At 40.9% G+C, this 18,404-nt stretch overlaps 1 protein-coding gene and 1 pseudogene across 1 annotated transcript in view; one reads left to right on the plus strand and one right to left on the minus strand.

The window, feature by feature from the left end:
* Nucleotides 1-18,404, minus strand: part of TEX11 (testis expressed 11) — a 192,957-nt gene that overhangs the window by 59,265 nt on the left and 115,288 nt on the right. The window contains exons 9-11 of the mRNA XM_043974391.1: nucleotides 2,890-3,041; nucleotides 872-957; nucleotides 283-420 (exon numbers count right to left, since the gene is read on the minus strand). Coding sequence (XP_043830326.1) covers nucleotides 283-420; nucleotides 872-957; nucleotides 2,890-3,041 — 376 coding nt within the window. The remainder of the gene's footprint in view (nucleotides 1-282; nucleotides 421-871; nucleotides 958-2,889; nucleotides 3,042-18,404) is intronic.
* On the plus strand, nucleotides 11,556-12,227 carry LOC122733345 (annotated as a pseudogene).

Here is an 18,404-nt window from a genome sequence, read left to right on the forward strand (position 1 = left end):
ACTAAGAAGACCCTCTTCTTCCCTCTACCCTTCTAATAAAGCAGGAAAAAAGAGCCCCAGGAAGGCTTTCGCTTGCAGCGCTTGACAATCTGAACGCACGGCTGGACATGTTCTCCTGCTCTAGATGACCCCTTCAGCCTTGCACTAAGTTGGACACAAATGGAGAATGACTCTAAGTATCTTTGGAGCCAATGACTGCCAGGAAGACACAAAGAATATTGTCCTCCCCAGCCATCCTAGACTCTGCCTATGGAGAGCCCCAGAAGGGAGAAACCAAAGGACCTTTTCCAGCTGCTTCAGATGAATGTAGCAGGAAGCTCGATTTCTCTGCAGTTTGGCAAAGTCCGGATCCATCTGCCCAGATGGATAGAAACCCAGGGAGTAGTTATACCACTGCAGGGCTTCCGAGTAATTCTGGGCCTGAGGGTTAAGAAGAAACAACAGGAATCCATGTGTAAGATATGGGCAATTTTTTAATGGTTTTTTAAGTAGCTGTAGAAGCCAATACAATTACAAGACTAAAAGTAATCGAGGTAAACTGTAGAAAGATATTCCCTTTTTTTCAGGCCCCAAGACATTTCCCAAAGGCTGTTCTCCTTCAAGTGAGCTGGGTTTTAAGAAGGCTTAAAGGCTGAGTGTCATGATTTATACTCAGCCCTGATCAGCACACACAGGAGAGGGGAGGGTCACTAAAGGCTTTTGAACAGGGGAGTGATTTAATGATTAGGAGGATGACTTTGGTAGCCTGTGAAGAAATGGATTAGAGAAGGATAGGGAAACCATTTAGCACATCAAAAGTTTGTCATAGCCTGTTTGACCTGAAGAAAAGAAAAGGAAGGAGTAAAAGAATAAAGAATAAAGATGTCCAAACCTCAAAATTTTGGGCAGCTCGGTCCCAAAGAATGTTGTGCAGCCAGCTTAATATTTGGCAGGGCAGCTCTTTTCCTGCACGATGAGCTGAAAAAAAAACCCAACATGCTTGTGAACAGAAACCTACAACTTTCATGTCCATCAATAGTGTAATAGACTGTAATCTTTGAGCAGGGATCGAAAACAACCACATTGACAATGAGTCTCATCAGTATCCATATCACAATCAGAATTTACGAGACAACACTTCCATCGATCTGGGCCAGTTTTCCTCCCATCAGTCTCTTTTAACCCGTTTTCTAGGCTCCAAATTGGATCATTTTCTGGCAAGGTAATACAGTTGTGAATGAGCCCACAACAATGCCAGAAATCATTAATAAGAAAGAACATTTCTAGTATAATGTACTAAGGAGATCAGGTCAAGTTCACAATAGAGGCCAATTATGCCCTCGGGCACTTGTAAAGTGCTTTAAGTCCAGGTTTACATGTAAGCTTTATCGGTTTTAAACCCCATGACTCACAGACAAGTATGTTCAGTCTAGAAATTTACAAGGTTCCAAGACATTAGCCAATTAAGGAACCATTGATACCATAATAGCATGCTAGCTGAAGGCGGAACTTGATACAAACACAAGCCCTCCCTGTCCTCTCCTTCTGCTCTTTTTGAAAAAGGGGAGACTGTGTCAAAATCTGCATTAGCGCTCCTGAGAAAACCTGACTCCTAGGCCAGTCACCAAACATGCTTCTGGCCCTGGGAACAGCCAGGAGTCAGAAGCTACCTAATATGTCACCTACAAATGTTCTTCTCCCAAGAGGTGTGTGGCCACCATGGGATAGGGCAAGGTGTAGAGACAGAAGTCACAACACCTGGCTTTAAGCACTGCCTCTACCATTTACTCAGTCCCTCGGTCTTGCTGTGGATCAATTTCTCGATCAAAGAAATGAGCATGAATGAGGTAGTGGACAGAGCACAGGAGACCTGAGGGAGACCCTACCTCAGCCACTTACTATCTGTGTGTTCATGGCCAAGTCCCTTAAGGTCTTAGAGCCTCTGTTTCCTCATGTCTAAGGATAAAGATAAAAATATTTGTGCTACTCAATCTCCAATGGAGAGATGAGGGGGGTAAAGAGAGTAAAGGTCGAAGCATTTTGAAAATGGCAAAGCACCATAGTGCTGCAAGGTAGTATTCAAAAGCTCATAAAACTATGGCTATTGGGGGCAGCTAGGTGGCGCAGCCCTGGATTCAGGAGGACCCGAGTTCAAATCCGACCTCAGACACTTAATACTTCCTAGCTGTGTGACCCTGGGCAAGTCACTTAACCCTCATTGCCCCATAAAAACAAACAAACAAAACCCCCCCCCAAAACAAAAACCAAAACCTGTGGCTATTTAGAATTCTTAGGGAGTGATTCAATTGCATAGCCAGATTTTAAGAACCAAAAACGTTAACCAATGAACCGGGCAGAAACCTTTCTAAAATAAGCGGCCTCCTGGCTTCCTTGCTTTCTTATTTTGCCTTTGGAGGATGAGAATCATCATGAATAGGCACTGTATGCTTCAACCCTAATGGGTCTCCCTTTGTAGCAGCCAAGCTGTCCCCCCAACTTGATATTATTGTGCCCGTCTATAGCAGTCCCTCTCCCCCTTCTCCCCCTTTAACGACTGGCTGTCTCTAAAACTACTAGGAATTGTGAAACTGTATAACCAAGTTTGTTAGTTATCAATGCAGAGTACACAAATGTAAACAAATGCAGGCTAAAAGTAGGCCCTGAGTAGGAAGCTGACTTGGAGTTGGTACCTGCTTTCTTCCTGGCTCTTGGCTGCCTGACACTGCCTGTATGGCTAAGCTCTGGAGAGATGAGGGGCTACCACACTCAGTGGCCATCAGAGAAAGCACAACGTAGAAGGGGGGAAAAAGGAAGCCCAACTTCTCTACTGTCACCTCCTGCTATTTTCCACTCCCTCTGTCTGAGGATGATTCTCTGCAGATCAGCACTTTGCAGTAACCAGTTACAAACCTGTAAGGATGCCCTCAATCTTCTCCTTGGCAAGCTGGTCTTCCTTCCTTTGTAAGAGGAGCTCAATGTGGAGTAGAAAGGCTTTTCCAACGTCTTCTGGTGACTCAAATCGGTTACAGACAGTCTTCAGAAAATCAAACCCAACAGAATCTCTGCAAGAAGACAAATCTGTAAGTAGTCTGGGTGGACAGGCCTGGCTTTAGTTACTAATTTCACCACATCAGTTCCCACAGATAAAAGGACCCAAGGTTGTCTCTACCCTCCCAGACCAGAGAACTTAAGATGCATGATGTGATACCATTCTCAGAGGGAGCTGAGGAAAAGGGCAAGGATAGTAAGAACAAAGACCCAGCTCAATCAAGCAAAATGGAGATTAATAACAAATATCCAGAAGTTATCTGAACAGTACCAGCATTGTCATTCTATCTCTGCCTGTACTTTGAATAACTCCTATTTAGACAAACAACAGTGGCTGGGAATCAGTCTCAAGGTTGCTTGCTTCCTTTGGGCCCATCTTCTCTCAAAACATATATCTCACCCATCTGTCAAATCTAGATTTTCGGAAGAGCAGCTGAAGCCCACACCTATTTCTATGTTCCTAAAGAACATTTGGCAAACCCTTAATGCTCAGTGGGTATTAAATATTATAAAACTCTTTGGCATTTTACACATCAGCAGGAGGGAATGCTGCAAACAGTAGGAAAGCATGAAGTGAAGAAAAGTTAATAAGCTAATAAGGATACTGTTATACATTAATATCAATAATTGTCAATAAAACATTTCCGAAGTGCTGCCTAAACTGGTTGTCATGGACTGTTTTTTATCTCAAGATTTCTGAAAGCTTCTTCCTCGGTGTAAACATAGACATCAGCTCAGGAAGCATATCTACGCCTCTAAAGGTAATCAGCACTTAGTGTCACCTTGCCCAGGGATCTCTCAAGAATGCTAGCTTGGCAAGGGTTCTTCACCTGGGTGAATTCCAGGAATTTGTTTTTCAAGTATTTGGAGAGTTGTATTTGAATAGAATTAGGTCCCCTTGTAATCCTGTATTTTTGTATTTATGCATTTAAAAGCACACTTCTGAGGAGCTGAACTCTTCAAAGGCCTTTTCACCACACTGCCCAAAGGGCCCATGGCATACAAAAAAGGCCCAGGACACCTGGACTAGATGGAGATTATACATCTCTAAAGAGGAAACTAAGTACTTATTTCAGCTCATTCTTCTGCTCTTCTGAGTTAATTTTGCATAAAAATGTGATATTAACCAAATATTTCAGAGACATCAATTAATCAATCAACAAATATTTAAGTCAGGCACTGTGCTAAGTGATGGAGATACAAAAAGAGGCAAAAAACAGTCCCTGCCCTCAAGGAGCTTGCAATCCAATGTGGGGGGGAGGTGGAAACAACATGCAAACAAATATATAGAAAGCAAATTATATATACAGGACAAATAGGAAATAATTAACAGAGGGAAGACAATGGAATTAAGAGGAGTTGGGAAAGGTGGGATTCGAGAGGAGATTTACAGGAAGCCAAAGGAGGTCAGCAGTTGTGAGTGGAGGAGGGAGAGCATTCCAGGCATCCAGAACATCCAGAAAAAATGTCAAGAGATGGAGGGGCTCGTTTATGGAACAGCCAGGAGTCAAGAGTATGTGTCAGGGAGTAAGGTGTTAAGAAGCCCAGGAAGGGGGCAGCTATGTGGTGCAGAGGATAAAGCACCAGCCCTGGATTCAGGAGGACCTGAGTTCAAATCCAGCCTCAGACACTTGACACTTACTAGCTGTGTGACCCTGGGCAAGTCACTTAACCCTTATTACCCCACAAAAAAAAGAAGCAGCAGCCTAGGAAGATAGGAGGGGGCTAGGTTATGAAGGGCTCTGAAAAACAAACAAGGTTTTGTATTTGATCCTGGTGGCAGCAGGGAGCCACTGGAGATTACTGAGTTGGGGGGCGGGGCATGGTATGACATGGTTGGACCATGTCTGTGGACCACTGTCTGTCTGACCATTCTTTCTCTGTCTCCTTTGCTGAATTTTCATCCATGTGATGCCCACTTACCCTGGCTGTTCCCCAAGGCTCTGGCCTGGACTCCTTGAAATATCCCACCCCATTTTAGCTCTAATACCTTAACTAGGTGAGAACAAGTCTCAATAAATCAATTCCAATCATGAGCTTTGACCTAAGTGCAAAAAGCCATTTAAGGAAGTTCTGTTCCAATCACATGGGAGATTTCCTGATGGCCACTGGGTCCCCATATTTGTAAAGCACTTCATATCGTGCCTGGCTGCGTAGGCATTATAGAAATAATCATTCCCTTCCCCTTGCTTATAAAAGCATCAAGCGAGCTAGAAAGGGATTGAATTCAAGTACTGCAGTCTGTGCCTTGCCAGTATATCCTAGAGGAGGAACCACATGGAAGGGAAGACAAGTCCTCAACTTTAGCTTTAACCAGGGCTTTTCCCCTCCCCTGCCCAACTCTTTTGGCTTTCCAGATTTGAAGGGTCCTGCAGATGCTGGATTTTCCATCTTCCCATGGGCATCCTAAATGGCATTCCTGGATTCACCAGTGACAGTGTCTCCCTTCTCCTGCTTCCTCTCTTCTACAGTCTAGAGTCTTTATGACTCTGGGGGCACCGAGATATATGGGATTTTTTCAAGCTCACATAGCCAATATGTGTCAACGGTAGAACTTGAATCCAGGCCTTCCTAGTCGCAAGGTCAGCTCTCTAGTGTGACACATAGCCTCTCACATGAGACTATTTGGGTTTTTTTAAGTCTATTTGTTTTATTTAATTATTTTTATTTAATATTTTATTTTTCCCCAATTACATGTAAAAATATTTTTCAACATTTGTTTTTAAAATTGGGTACCAAATTCTCTCCCTCCCTCCCTGCCCCCCCCATTGAGAAGGGAAGAAATTTTATATAGGCTATACACATGTAGTCATGAAAAACATTTCCATATTAGTTACGTTGTAAAAGAAAACGTAGACCAAAATTTAAAAGAAAAAGAAAGAAAGTTTTTAAAAGTATGCTTTGAGACTCATGATAGAAAACTCTCTCCATATCCAGGAAAAAGAACTGTGGAATCTGGATGCAGATTGAACCATACTGTTTTTGTTTTTTATTTCTTTTTTGAGGTTTTCCCCTTTTGTTCTGACTCTTCTTTCACAACATGACTAATGCAGAAATACGTTTAATGTGATTGTACATGTATGACCTACGCCAGATTGCTTTCTGTCTTAGGGAGAGGGGAGGGAAGGGAAGGAGGGAGAAAATTTTGGAACTCAAAATCTTATTAAAAAATGTTGAAAACTATCTTTACATGTAACTGGAAAATAATAAAATACTTTTATGATTAAAAAAAAAAGAAAAGAAAAAAGTCTGCTTTGATCTGTATTCAGACTCCATCTGTTCTTTCTCTGGAGATGGATATATTTTTCATCATAAGTCCTTCAGAGGGGCAGCTAGGTGGCGCAGTGGATAGAGCACCGGCCCTGGAGTCAGGAGTACCTGAGTTCAAATCCGGCCTCAGACACTGAACACTTACTAGCTGTGTGACCCTGGGCAAGTCACTTAACCCCAATTGCCTCACTAAAAAAAAAAAAAAAAAAAAGTCCTTCAGAGTTGTCTTGGATCACTGTATCGTTAAATCATTCACAGTTGATCATCATACAGTGTTGCTGTTACTGTGTACAATTTTCCCTTGGTTCTACTCATTTCATTTAGCATTAGTTCATGTAAGCCTTTCCAGGTTTTTCTGAAATCAGCCTGCTCATTTCTTACAGCACAATAATATTCCATTACATTCATATACCACAACTTGTTCAGCCATTCCCCAATTGATGGGCAGCTCTTCCCTCAATTTCCAATTTTTTGCCACCAGAAAAGAACTGCTATAAATATTTTTGTACATATAGGTACTTTTCCTTTTTTGGTTTTTATCTTTTGGCATACAGACCTAGAAGTGGGATTGCTACAGGGTATGCATGGTTTTATAGGCCTTTGGGCACAGTTCTCAATTGCTCTATGAATCACTTCACAACTCCAACAGTGCATTAGTGATGAGATTATGTTGTTCATAATCTTTCATCATCCTCCTAGAATTTATAATCTAAACTGAGGTTACCTTTGGCTGTTGTGTCTCTCTTCTTGACAAGGAGATAAAGACTTTTCTGGTTAAAACAATTTTCCCAGGCTCTTTTGTTCCATTAGGGTTGATCGATAAGAACTAAAATTCCTTGGGAAATGGCAATTATCTGAGTTGATGTCTGTTCTTTTGCTCATTTCCCATTTTATTCCGAGTTAAACACCAAATAAAATATACATAGTGAAACAGAATAAGAAGATTAGACGGCAACTATCTATTATGTATAGCTTGCTTTTCTTTTTAAGTATAAAAATATCTTACCTGTAGCTGTCCTGATTTTCTATGCTGCTTTCTGGCCTTCCCTCTGTTCTTTTCTCTTTATTATTAAAAAAAGATGGGGCAGCTAGGTGGCACAGTGGATAGAGCACTGGCCCTGGAGTCAGGAGGACCTGAATTCAAAGCCAGCCTCAGACACTTAACATTTACTAGCTGTGTGACCCTGGGCAAGTCACTTAACCCCAATTGCCTCACAAAAAAACAACAAACAAAAAACAAACAAAAAAAGGTGCCTCACTGCCCCTATTTCCTTTCTTTTTAAATTCTTATGGCTCAACATTCCACTGAATTAATTTACGATAATTTGTTCAGCCATTCTGCAATTGATAGGTGCTCCATTAAAGTTTCTAGTTCTTTGCTGATACAAAAAGAGCCGTTATAATTTTTTTGTACCTATGGATCTTTTTTGTCTCTCTTTGAAGTACAAGCCTATTAGTGCTTTTTGATGGGTACACAAAGTTTTAGTGATTTTGCCGCGATAGTTCCAAATTGCTTTCCAGAATGACTGGACCAATTAACAGATCTACCAACAGTGCAATAATGTGCTTATTTTCCTGGAGACCCTTTTACATTTGTCTTTTTCTTTTTTTGTCATCTTTGCAAATCTGAGGAGGGTGAGGTAGAATTGTAGAATTGCTTTCATTTGTATCTCTCTAATTATTAGGGATTTGGAACACTTTTTCACATGGCATTGAAAGCTTGAGGTTTTTTCCCCTTGGAAAATTGCCTGTTTGTATCCTTTGACCATTTATCAATTGAGGAATGGCTCTTAATTCTTATAAATTTAAATCTGTACCTTAAATATCTTGAAATGAGACCTTTCTTCATCAGAGTAACCTACCATATTACTTTTCCCACTTACTTGTTTTCCATTTAATTTTAGTTTATGCAAAAAACTCTTTTATAAAATCAAGATTATCCAATTTAATTTAGCTTGGAGGGTCTAATTGAATATTTTAAAGACCATGTCCATTTTCATCTTTTACAACAGATAGGCTGCAAATACTCATCTGTGATCCTCTATAATTCCTTTTTTTGGTCAAGAACTCTTTCCCTATCAATAGAGCAGAAAAGCAATTTCTTCCTTGATTTGCTCATTTCTTTATTGTGTGACCTTTTATATGTAAGTCATGCATCTATTCGGAGCTCATCTTGGGATTTTGTGTGAGGTGCTGAGGGCAAAAGAGAATTTCTGCCAGACTGCTCTCCAGTTTTCCAAGGAGATTTTGTCAAATAGTGAGTTCTTACTCTAGTAGCTAGGGTCTTTGGGTTTATCAAATATTATGTTGATACATTTGTTTACTTCCGTATGCTGCGTCCCTCATCTTGTTGTGTATGGTGCCTAGCACAAAGCAGATGCGTAATAAATGTTTTATTGATCTGTTCTACTAATCCACCTCTCTAGTTTTTTTGTTTTTGTTTTGTTTTGTTTTTGGCAGGGCAATGAGGGTTAAGTGACTTGCCCAGGGTCACATCCACTGTGCCACCTAGCTGCCCCCTCACCTCTCTAGTTTTAACCAGTACCAAATCGTTTTGATTATTATGCTCTGTAGTATAGTTTGCGATTTGGTACTACCAAGCCCCCTTCTTTCCCATTTTGTTTTCAGGATTGCCCTTTATGTTCTTCATGCTTTTGCCCCTCCAGATGAATTTTGCTATTGTTTCTCACTATCCGTGAGCAATAAATATTTCTCAAACTATTTCGGTCTGTCTTCATTTCTGTAAGGAGTGTTTTATAGTTGCATTCACAAAATTCCCATATGTATCTCAGTAGATAGACCGCCTAAGTATTTTATAAATTCTACAGTTATTTTAATGGAATCTTTTCTCTTCCTGCTGGGTTTTGTTTATAATACACAGAAATGCTAATGATTTATGTAGATCTACTTTATATCCTGCAACTTTCTTTAAATTTGTTGTTTTAATTAATTTTTAGCTGACTCTTTAGGGTCCTCTAGATGCACCAGCATATCGTCTATAAAAAGCAATTCTTTTGTTTCCCTTTAGTCTATATTTATTCCCTTGAATTTTTCTTGTCCTGTTGTTATAACTAGCATTTCTAGCACTATGTGAAACAGTAGCAATGACATACTTGCTTTAACCCTGATATTACTAACCTTCTCTCCTTTCATACAACACTAACCCTGATGTTACTGAAAAGGTCTCCATCCTTTTCCCACTATATGTGTTTGATCGTGATTTTTTATAGCTGTTACTTACTATGTTAAGGAAAAGCTCATTTATTCCTACATTTTCTAGTGTTTCTTTTTAAAACAGAAATGGGTGTTCAATTTTGTCATGAGGTTTTTCTACATTTACTAATATAATCATGTGGGTTTTATTATTTTTGCTATTAATATGGCATTTTGTACTTATAGTTTTTCTCATATTGAACTACCCCTGCATTCCTGATATAAATCCAACCTGGTCATTATAAATAATATTTTTGGGTTTTGGTTTTTGGTTTTTTTGGGGGGCAATGAGGGTTAAGTGGCTTGCCCAGGGTCACACAGCTAGTAAGTGTCAAGTGTCTGAGGCTGGCTTTGAACTCAGGTCTTCCTGAATCCAAGGCCAGTGCTTTATCCACTACACCACCTAGCTTCCCCCTATAAATAATATTTTAAAATGTAGTATTTAATATTTTGCATCAATGTTCATTAGGGACATTATTCTATCATTTTCTTTCTTTGCTTTGTTTCCCTGGGTTCAGGTATTAAGACCACATTTTTATCAAAAAGAGTTTTTTTGGGGGGGGGCAGCTAGGTGGCAGAGTGGATAAAGCACTGGCCCTGGATTCAGGAGGACCTGAGTTCAAATCCGGCCTCAGACACTTGACACTTACTAGCTGTGTGACCCTGGACAAGTCACTTAATCCCCATTGCCCCACAAAAAAAAAGAGTTTGGAAAAATCTCGTTTTCCTAATTTTTATAAGTCATTTATGTAGTATTGGAATTAATTGTTTTTGAAATGTTTTCCAGAATTCACTCATAAATCCACCTAGTCTCATTTTATTTTGTTTCTTCCTTTGGGAATTTACGACAGCTTATTTAATTTCCTCTTCTGATATTGGGTTATTTAAATAATTTATTTCTTTTGATAACCTGGGTGTCTTATATTTTGTAAGTATCCATTTCATCTATTATCATTTTTGTTGACTTAATTAGACAAAATAATTTCTGCATTTCCTCTGTAGCCTCTTCACTTGTTAATTTTCTTTCTAAATTTTTATATGAATAAGTTGCTTTTCCTCTCTTCTTAAAATCAGATTACTTAATTTATGTTATTAGGTTTTTTAAGTTTCTAATTTGATTTATTAATTCAATGGGTTTTATGCTTTCTGGTTTTTCTTTGATTTTCAAATTTTCTACCTTGGTGTTTAGTTGGGAAGGTGATTTGTTGCCTTCCTATTTTTTTTAGTTGCATGTCCAATTCATAGATTTATTCTTTTTGTCTGTTGATGAAAGCATTTGGAGGTATATAAATATTCCCCTAAGGAGTGCTTACCAGCCATCCATATGTTTTGATATGTCATCTCATGATTCTCACTTTCTGTGATGTAATTCTATCATCTTTAGGATTTTCTCTTTGATGGAACAATTCTTTAGGATTGAGTTATTTGGCCTCCAGTTAATTTTTCATCCTTTTTTCACACAGCTTGTTCAAATAAGTACAGGGTGGTGTTGTTCTACTTGTATTCCTCATCTTCTCACTTATAGTCTTCTAATTTAGATTAGACTCTGATCTTTCTTTGTACAGGCAAATAGTCATTCAGCTATTACTCCAACATAGCTAACTACTTATTTCCTCTCTGTTGTACAACACAGTCAACTTCATTTTGGTCTTGCTATTCTTTGTTCCAGTGCCCCTGGACTTTCTTCTTTTTTTGTTTTGTTTTGTTTTGTTTTGTTTTGGTGAGGTAATTGATCCTCCTGACTCCAGGGCCAGTGCTCTATCCACTGCACCACCTAGCTGCCCATACAGTCACCTTTTTGATGAAAGCACCAAGTGTTCAAGTACATACTGATTCACTTTTTGTGGTGGCAAAGAACTAGAGAAAAAGCAGTTATCTATTGATTGAAAAAGGGCTACAGGGCAGCTAGGTGGCGCAGTGGATAAAGCACCTGAGTTCAAATCTGACCTCAGACACTTGACACTTACTAGCTGTGTGACCCTAGGCAAGTCACTTAACCCCAACTGCCTCGCACACAAAAAAAGAAAAGAAAAAGGGCTACACAAATGGTGGTTTATAAATGGGCTATAAGAAATAATGAATGTGGTTCTGATCCTGGGGCTCTGACTTGGGGCCCGAGGGGCAGTCCGGAGGACCCCCAGCCAGGCCCATGGTCTTGGCCCGAGGTGGAGTTCCTGGCTGAGAAGGAGCTGGTCACCATCATACCCAGTTTCAGCCTGGACAAAATCTACCTCATTCGGGAGGGAGTGGTGGATCTGGGACCTTTTAATCCTGGTTTACCTGTGGAAATACCTCTTTGGCCAGCAATTAACCTAAAACAGAGACAGAAGTGTCAAGTCATTCATCCTGAATGGATGGATGTTGAAAAATTGGAGGAAATATGAGATCAAGAGAGAAAAGAAGAAACATTTACCCCAATGCCTAGTCCTCACTACATGGAACTCACCAAATTGTTGTTTAATCATGCTTCCGGTAACATCTCCAAGGCAGATGAGATTCGGACCCTGATTAAGGATATGTGGGATACTGGAATAGCTAAACTCTGGGTATCTGCAGCCAGTTTTGTCAAACAGCAGGAAGCACATACCAAGCTGGATAACCTAACCTTGATGGAGATCAACACTACTGGAGAATTTCTCACACAAGCCCTAAATCACATGTACAAACTTTGCACAAAGCTCCATCCTGCAGAGAGTGCTCAGTCTCAGGACTTTTAGAGGAAAATGTAAAGAGAGATCTCCTTCAAGTTTTGTAAAACTGAGGGTAGGCAGTGAAAAGGAGGCTAGTTTGGTCCCTTGTCCACTTCTCAGGAATGAACTTCCTATAGTTGGTAAGTTCTCAGAATGTCAAAAGCACATGTAGATGACACTTTTCAGGAAGTCAAGTAACAAGTGTGGGACTATTAATCATCAGACTTCCCTTATTTTCAGAAGATGTTGTCCAGCCCTGTGTCTATCTCCAGTATCCCTGTTGCAAAATAATTTCACCCCCTTCCTGCTGAGATGAATGTCGGTACAGTGTTATATGCTGTTGGTTCAAGATTTTTTGATTTACCCTTTTCTTTCCAGAAACATGTTGTTTTTCCTCTTCATGTATATTTTCATAAGATACCAGTGGCACAATAATGAAGGTGTGATTTAGAATTAATTCTATCTACTTTGTTTCATTTTTCCACTGGCCTAACATCATCTTTTTTTTCCTAACATCATCTTAACAATTTTATTATTAAGTTAGACTTAGGAAGATGGCACATTGGGACAGTCTTATTGGATTGTTACTTATGTTAATGTGTTATGGTTTGCTTAGGTTCTTTTTAGTGAGACACGTGGATTGAATCAACCCCATAAATGGTAGAATGGTTTGAGAGTTTTTTGCCCAGTATTATAGATAATAGTAAATAGTCACCTGACTAATGTGTCAAAATGGCTGTGTGGTAAAAAGTTTTAACAGTCGGTTAGATAATGGAGAGACGCCAGGTTTTTTTAGGACCATCCTTTTGGGGAGGAGACCAACAGCATGAGCTACACACACCAGTCCGCCTGCGACGCTCGCCAGATTGCCTGCTGAGCACTCGACTTCCGGGGTGTGAGCTTAAAAGGCAAGGAGAGAATGGAAGTGGGGCCTTTTTCCTGCTCCGCTGGTCTCCTGGCTGCGCTGCACAGACGCGGATTGGAGTTTGACTCGGCCCGGCTCTCAGTTAACAGCACGCGCTTGACTCGGTCTCTCTCCCCAAAGGTGGCCTTCCGCTTTTGGTGAGTTTTATACGGAATATAGACTAAGCCTAGACTTAAGACGATTTGTATTGTATTTCTACTTTCCTATCCTTCTAATCAACATCACCTTGTGACTATCATACAATAAAAGCTCTAACTAGAAAACCAGAAGCTTCTTCCATTTACTAGTCTGGGAGATCAATTAAGGGAAAGGTTAAGTAGGGGAGATTTATGATCTAATATCCAATTTTAATCTCACAGTTGGATGAGCTAGACCAACTATTTCATTATCAGGTCATTTTAAAAACTAGATTGAATTGCATACAAAATAATACTTAAGTCAGTTGTTTGTCAATAAACTTGTAAAATCATCTGTAAAAAAAGAAATGATGAATGTGAAGAATCTGAGAAGTGTGCAAAGATAAATATGAACTGATGCAGAATGAAGTAAAAAAGGCAGGAAAACTCTTTTTGTAGTAGCAAAGAACTGTATGAACAAATTATGGTATATGAATGAAATAGAATATTATTATGGTATAAGAAATTATGAAAGGGACAGTTTCACAGAAACTTCAAAAAACTTGCAAGAAATGATATAGAGTGAAGGGAGCAAAACCAAGAGAACAATTTATACAACAACAACATTATAAAGACAAACAACTTAGAAAGACTTAAGAACTTGGATCAATGCAGCAAACAATTATGATTCTAGAAGAATCATGATGAAGCATGCTTCCCATCTCTTGACAGAAGGATGATGGACTCAAGATACAGAATATCATCTACATTTTTGGACATGGCTAATGCAGGAATTCATTTTGCCCGTTAGAAGGCTTTTTTCTTTTTTCTTTTTCAATGGAGAGGGAAGGCAGAAGAGAAAAACAAATATTTGTTCGTTGAAAACTATATGTTAAAAAATGAAGAATATGGGGGGCAGCTAGGTGGCGCAGTGGATAAAGCACCGGCCCTGGATTCAGGAGTTCCTGAGTTCAAATCCGACCTCAGATACTTGACACTTACTGGCTGTGTGACCCTGGGCAAGTCACTTAACCCCCATTGCCCCGCAAAAAAAAAAAAAAGAAGAAGTACATGTTCATTTACTTTGGAGGGCCCATTTGAATACTTTGTAGAATGTCTCTGTCTTCATCTTTCACAACAGATAGGCTGCAAATACTCATCACAAACACCGCAAAAAGAGGTGACCAAGCGTCCTATGAAATTGTTTTTCTTGTTGTTTTTGGATGCACAATAAAACCAACTCTGCTACCTTCTTTATTTCCCTCTCCAAGAAAGACCTGTAAGCCATCTTTCCATTTAGCTGCAATTTCCTGTGGACTTCTGATTTAATTTATTGCAAGAATGTCAGTCTTGACATCATTCAGTCGCTCCAGCAGTGTGCCCATTAAGTCACTGGACAAGGATCTCACAGTTAAACACAATCACCAGCACATAGTATGTCATTCCTCTCCAGGTTACATGCACTCTGGCCTTCTTCTCCCACAGTCCAAAAACCTCTCTACCCTGCAGCTCATTCTAGCCTTCTCTCTGCTGCTTATTTCCAATTTATCCAGCCTATGGCTTGTACATATTTGTTTTCATGCTGTCTCCCCCTTAAGACCATGAACTTGAGAGCAAGGACTGGCTTTTCATTTCTAGTTGTATTAGCACAATCCCAGGCACATAGTGTTTGAGAAATTCTTACTGGCTGACCTGACTCTCTGAAGCATCACCACCACAACATTGCCCCACATTCAGGGATGCCAACTCCCCATTCCAAAGTCTCTCTTCCCCAGTTATCTATCCTACAGTGCAGCACATTTCTTGGGGACCCATAAATGTTAACGAATTCCACTAAGCCTTGGTCTGAAACACTCTGTTCAGATGAATTGGTCCAGAGGATCTCCAACCAATTATCCAACCTTTAATGGAGAAGGAATCCACTCTGACATGAGCATGCACTGTAGAGTAGTCTTAGAAAGTTGTCAACCTTAGGGCATCTGAACATACGTCGTTTTTAACTGTCAGAACCCAGTTCTACTGATAATGTCAGATTCAACATTAAACACATTTGGGTTAGAGTCAGCTAACCAAAAGCACAGCTAAATCCTTATGACCCAGCATGCCCAGTATGGTCAAATGTTTTAGTAAGACTGATTAATTCATCACAATCACACCCCTTTAAATGACCTGGGGGAAGGGCCAGTTTGAATTTGCAACAAATCTAAATCACATAGGACTCAAAAAGAAATAGTTTCATTGTTCTACAATACCCAGAAGCACAAACTAACTGTTAACAAGGCTGCCAAATAGCAGATGCTGCCAGATCTCCTCTAACTCACAGAAATGGACCATTGGTAACTCATTACAATTACAATGAGCCTGGTTGGGGGCATTCGCTGTTCACACACAAGAGCTTAACTTATTCTACTCAATGAATTAAGCAACCATCTAACAATTACCTTCACATTATTTACTTACTTACTGGTGGGGTGCAACCCTGCAGTATTCTGGATCTTTTAGGCCCCAGACAAGGACAGGAAATGAATGGACCAGAACATATGCAGAGCTACATCTTAAAACAAAGACAGGTTTTTCTAAGCTTTGTAGGAAACACACCAGAAACAACTGAGCCAGAACAGGGACAATAAGCTTACAGCCTGGTCTGGAGGTGGTGACCCTTGGGTGTCTAATGACACCCCATTCCCAACGGCCAGGGTGAAACTTAGTGGGTGCCAGAGAAACCTTCAAGAAATCAGAGGGGATCGGCCACAGACCCCGCCGCTGCCGCTGCCGCTGCCATGAAGAAATCCGACGTGGGCAACGAGTCCAGCAACGAGTAAAGTGTGTGTGTGTGGGGGGGGACAGCTAGGTGGCACAGTGGATAAAGCACCAACCCTGGATTCAGGAGGACCTGAGTTCAAATCTGACCTCAGGCACTTGACACTTACTAGCTGTGTGATCTTGGGCAAGTCACTTGACCCTTAATGCCCCACAAAAAACAAAAACAAAAAATAAGTCTTTAAGGGGGCAGCTAGGTGGCACAGTGGATAAAGCACCGGTCCTGTATTCAGGAGGACCTGAGTTCAAATCCGGCCTCAGACACTTGACATGTCCTAGCTGTGTGACCCTGGGCAAGTCACTTAACCCCCATTGCCCTGCAAAAAAAAAAAAAAAAAAGGCCAGGGGGAGGGGGAAGGGGGAGAAGGGGCGAGATGGCTGAGCCGGGATGTTCAACCATCTCTTCTCATCATAGACTGGCGAGAGCGCAGGTTTAGGAGACATAGGGACTTGGGTCCGAATTCCGATTTGACCTTGGGCAAGTTACGCAAGGAAGCACAGGTTTTGGAGCATCAGTTTTCCTACGTTTCCTACAAAACGAGAGGGTTTGGATTAATGGTCTCTAGGCGTCGGTTTCCCCCGTTTGTTTTTTAAAGACAAGGGATTTGGATAAGATGGCCTCTGCGTTCTCATTTTGACATTGGGTCTCTGTTTTTGTAAAAATGAGGGCCGGGGTGGCTAGGTGGCGCAGTGGATAAAGCACCAGCCCTGGAGTCAGGAGGACCTGAGTTCAAATCCGGCCTCCAACACTTAACACTTACTAGCTGTGTGACCCTGGGCAAGTCACTTAACCCCAATTGCCTTACTAAAAAAAACAAAAACAAAAAAAAACAAACAACAAAAAAAATGAGGGCCTCAGTTTCCCCCTTTGTAAAAAAAAAAAACAGAACAGGGATTTGGATTAAATGGCCTCTGCATTCTAAAAAAAAAAAAAAAAAGAAATCAGAACACATGACTAAGATGCCTCTGGACCTTGAGCTCTGCAGTGACCTGCCTGCTCAAGTCTACTGAGGCCAGAGGCCAGAGTGGCCAAGCTTTCCCCCGGACAGCACAGACTGACCGACAGGAGATGATGAGACCTGGGAAGCAGAAGCCCATTCAGGCAGACCCGATCAGAGGTGAGAAGCCTGTCTAGGTCTGTGGACTGAGCTTTCTGACCTTGACCGCAATAGTTCTGAGGAGTTTTATAAATGGACACTGTTTGTCTAGTTTGGGTTTGAGTAATCCTTTGGGGCCACATGAAATTGGGGGTGACATTGGGACCATATTGGAACTCCAGGCATTGGCATATAAGTGCAAAGGGACTTGGGATCTGGACTCAGAGGAGGGCCTGCCAGCACCTGAGAAGAGGACAGGGCTTATACTACCATCTAGTGGTGGCTGCAGAGATTGCAGTCCAAAGAGCAATGGGTCTTGGAAGGCACATGTCCTTTAGCAATGTAAAGCAGGTAGGCCTGCACTTAGTCTAGCTTTGATCCAGAGCTTGTGCAAAGGAAATCCCAAAGCCTAAAGCGGAAGTGTGTTTATTTGGAATGCCAATGAATTTGGGAAGCAGAGATCATTTCTGGTAAACATCCTTATTCTAAGAATTCACTGGAGAGAAGGCGCAGGAAGAGAAGTGACTTACCCAAGGCCACAGAAGCTCCTATTAATAGCTGCAGTGGATAGAGTGCAAAGCCTGGAGTCAGAAAGACCTAAATTCAAGTCCAACCTCAGATACTGACTAGCTGGGTGGCCCTAGGCAAGTCACTTAACCCAGTTTGCCTCAGTTTCCTCATCTGTAAAATGAGCTGGAGAAGGAAATGGAAAACCACTCCAGCATCTTTGCCAAGAAAACCCCAAATGGGATCACGAAGACTCTGAAACGACTGAGCAACACCGCTGCTTGCAGGGCTGTTATGAAGATCAAATGAGATAATATCTATAAAGCACTTAGTACAGTGCCTGGCACATAGTAGGTGCTTAATAAATGCTTCTTCCCTTCTCATCCCTAAGCCCTCATTTTTTTTTCTCTCTTTTTTTTCAGGGCGATGGGGGTTAAGTGACTTGCCCAGAGTCCCACAGCTAGTAAGTGTCAAGTGTCTGAGGCTGGATTTGAACTTAGGTCCTCCTGAATCCAGGGCTGGTGCTCTATCCACTGCGCCACCTAGCTGCCCCCCCAGCCCTCATTTTACTAAAATGTGTTCAAACTTGTTATCTCAATTTTATCTCAGCTGGTGCTATTTTCCCACATATTATGAATTCTTATTAACATTCTAGCACAAATTGCTTTTCCTGTCAACATTTTTAAAAGATGGAAAGGGGGAAGAGACTGGCTATCCCCTGAAACACAGCCCTTTAATG

The sequence above is a fragment of the Dromiciops gliroides genome, chromosome X (genome assembly GCF_019393635.1).
Source record: "Dromiciops gliroides isolate mDroGli1 chromosome X, mDroGli1.pri, whole genome shotgun sequence".
NCBI classification, from domain to species: Eukaryota; Metazoa; Chordata; class Mammalia; order Microbiotheria; family Microbiotheriidae; genus Dromiciops; species Dromiciops gliroides.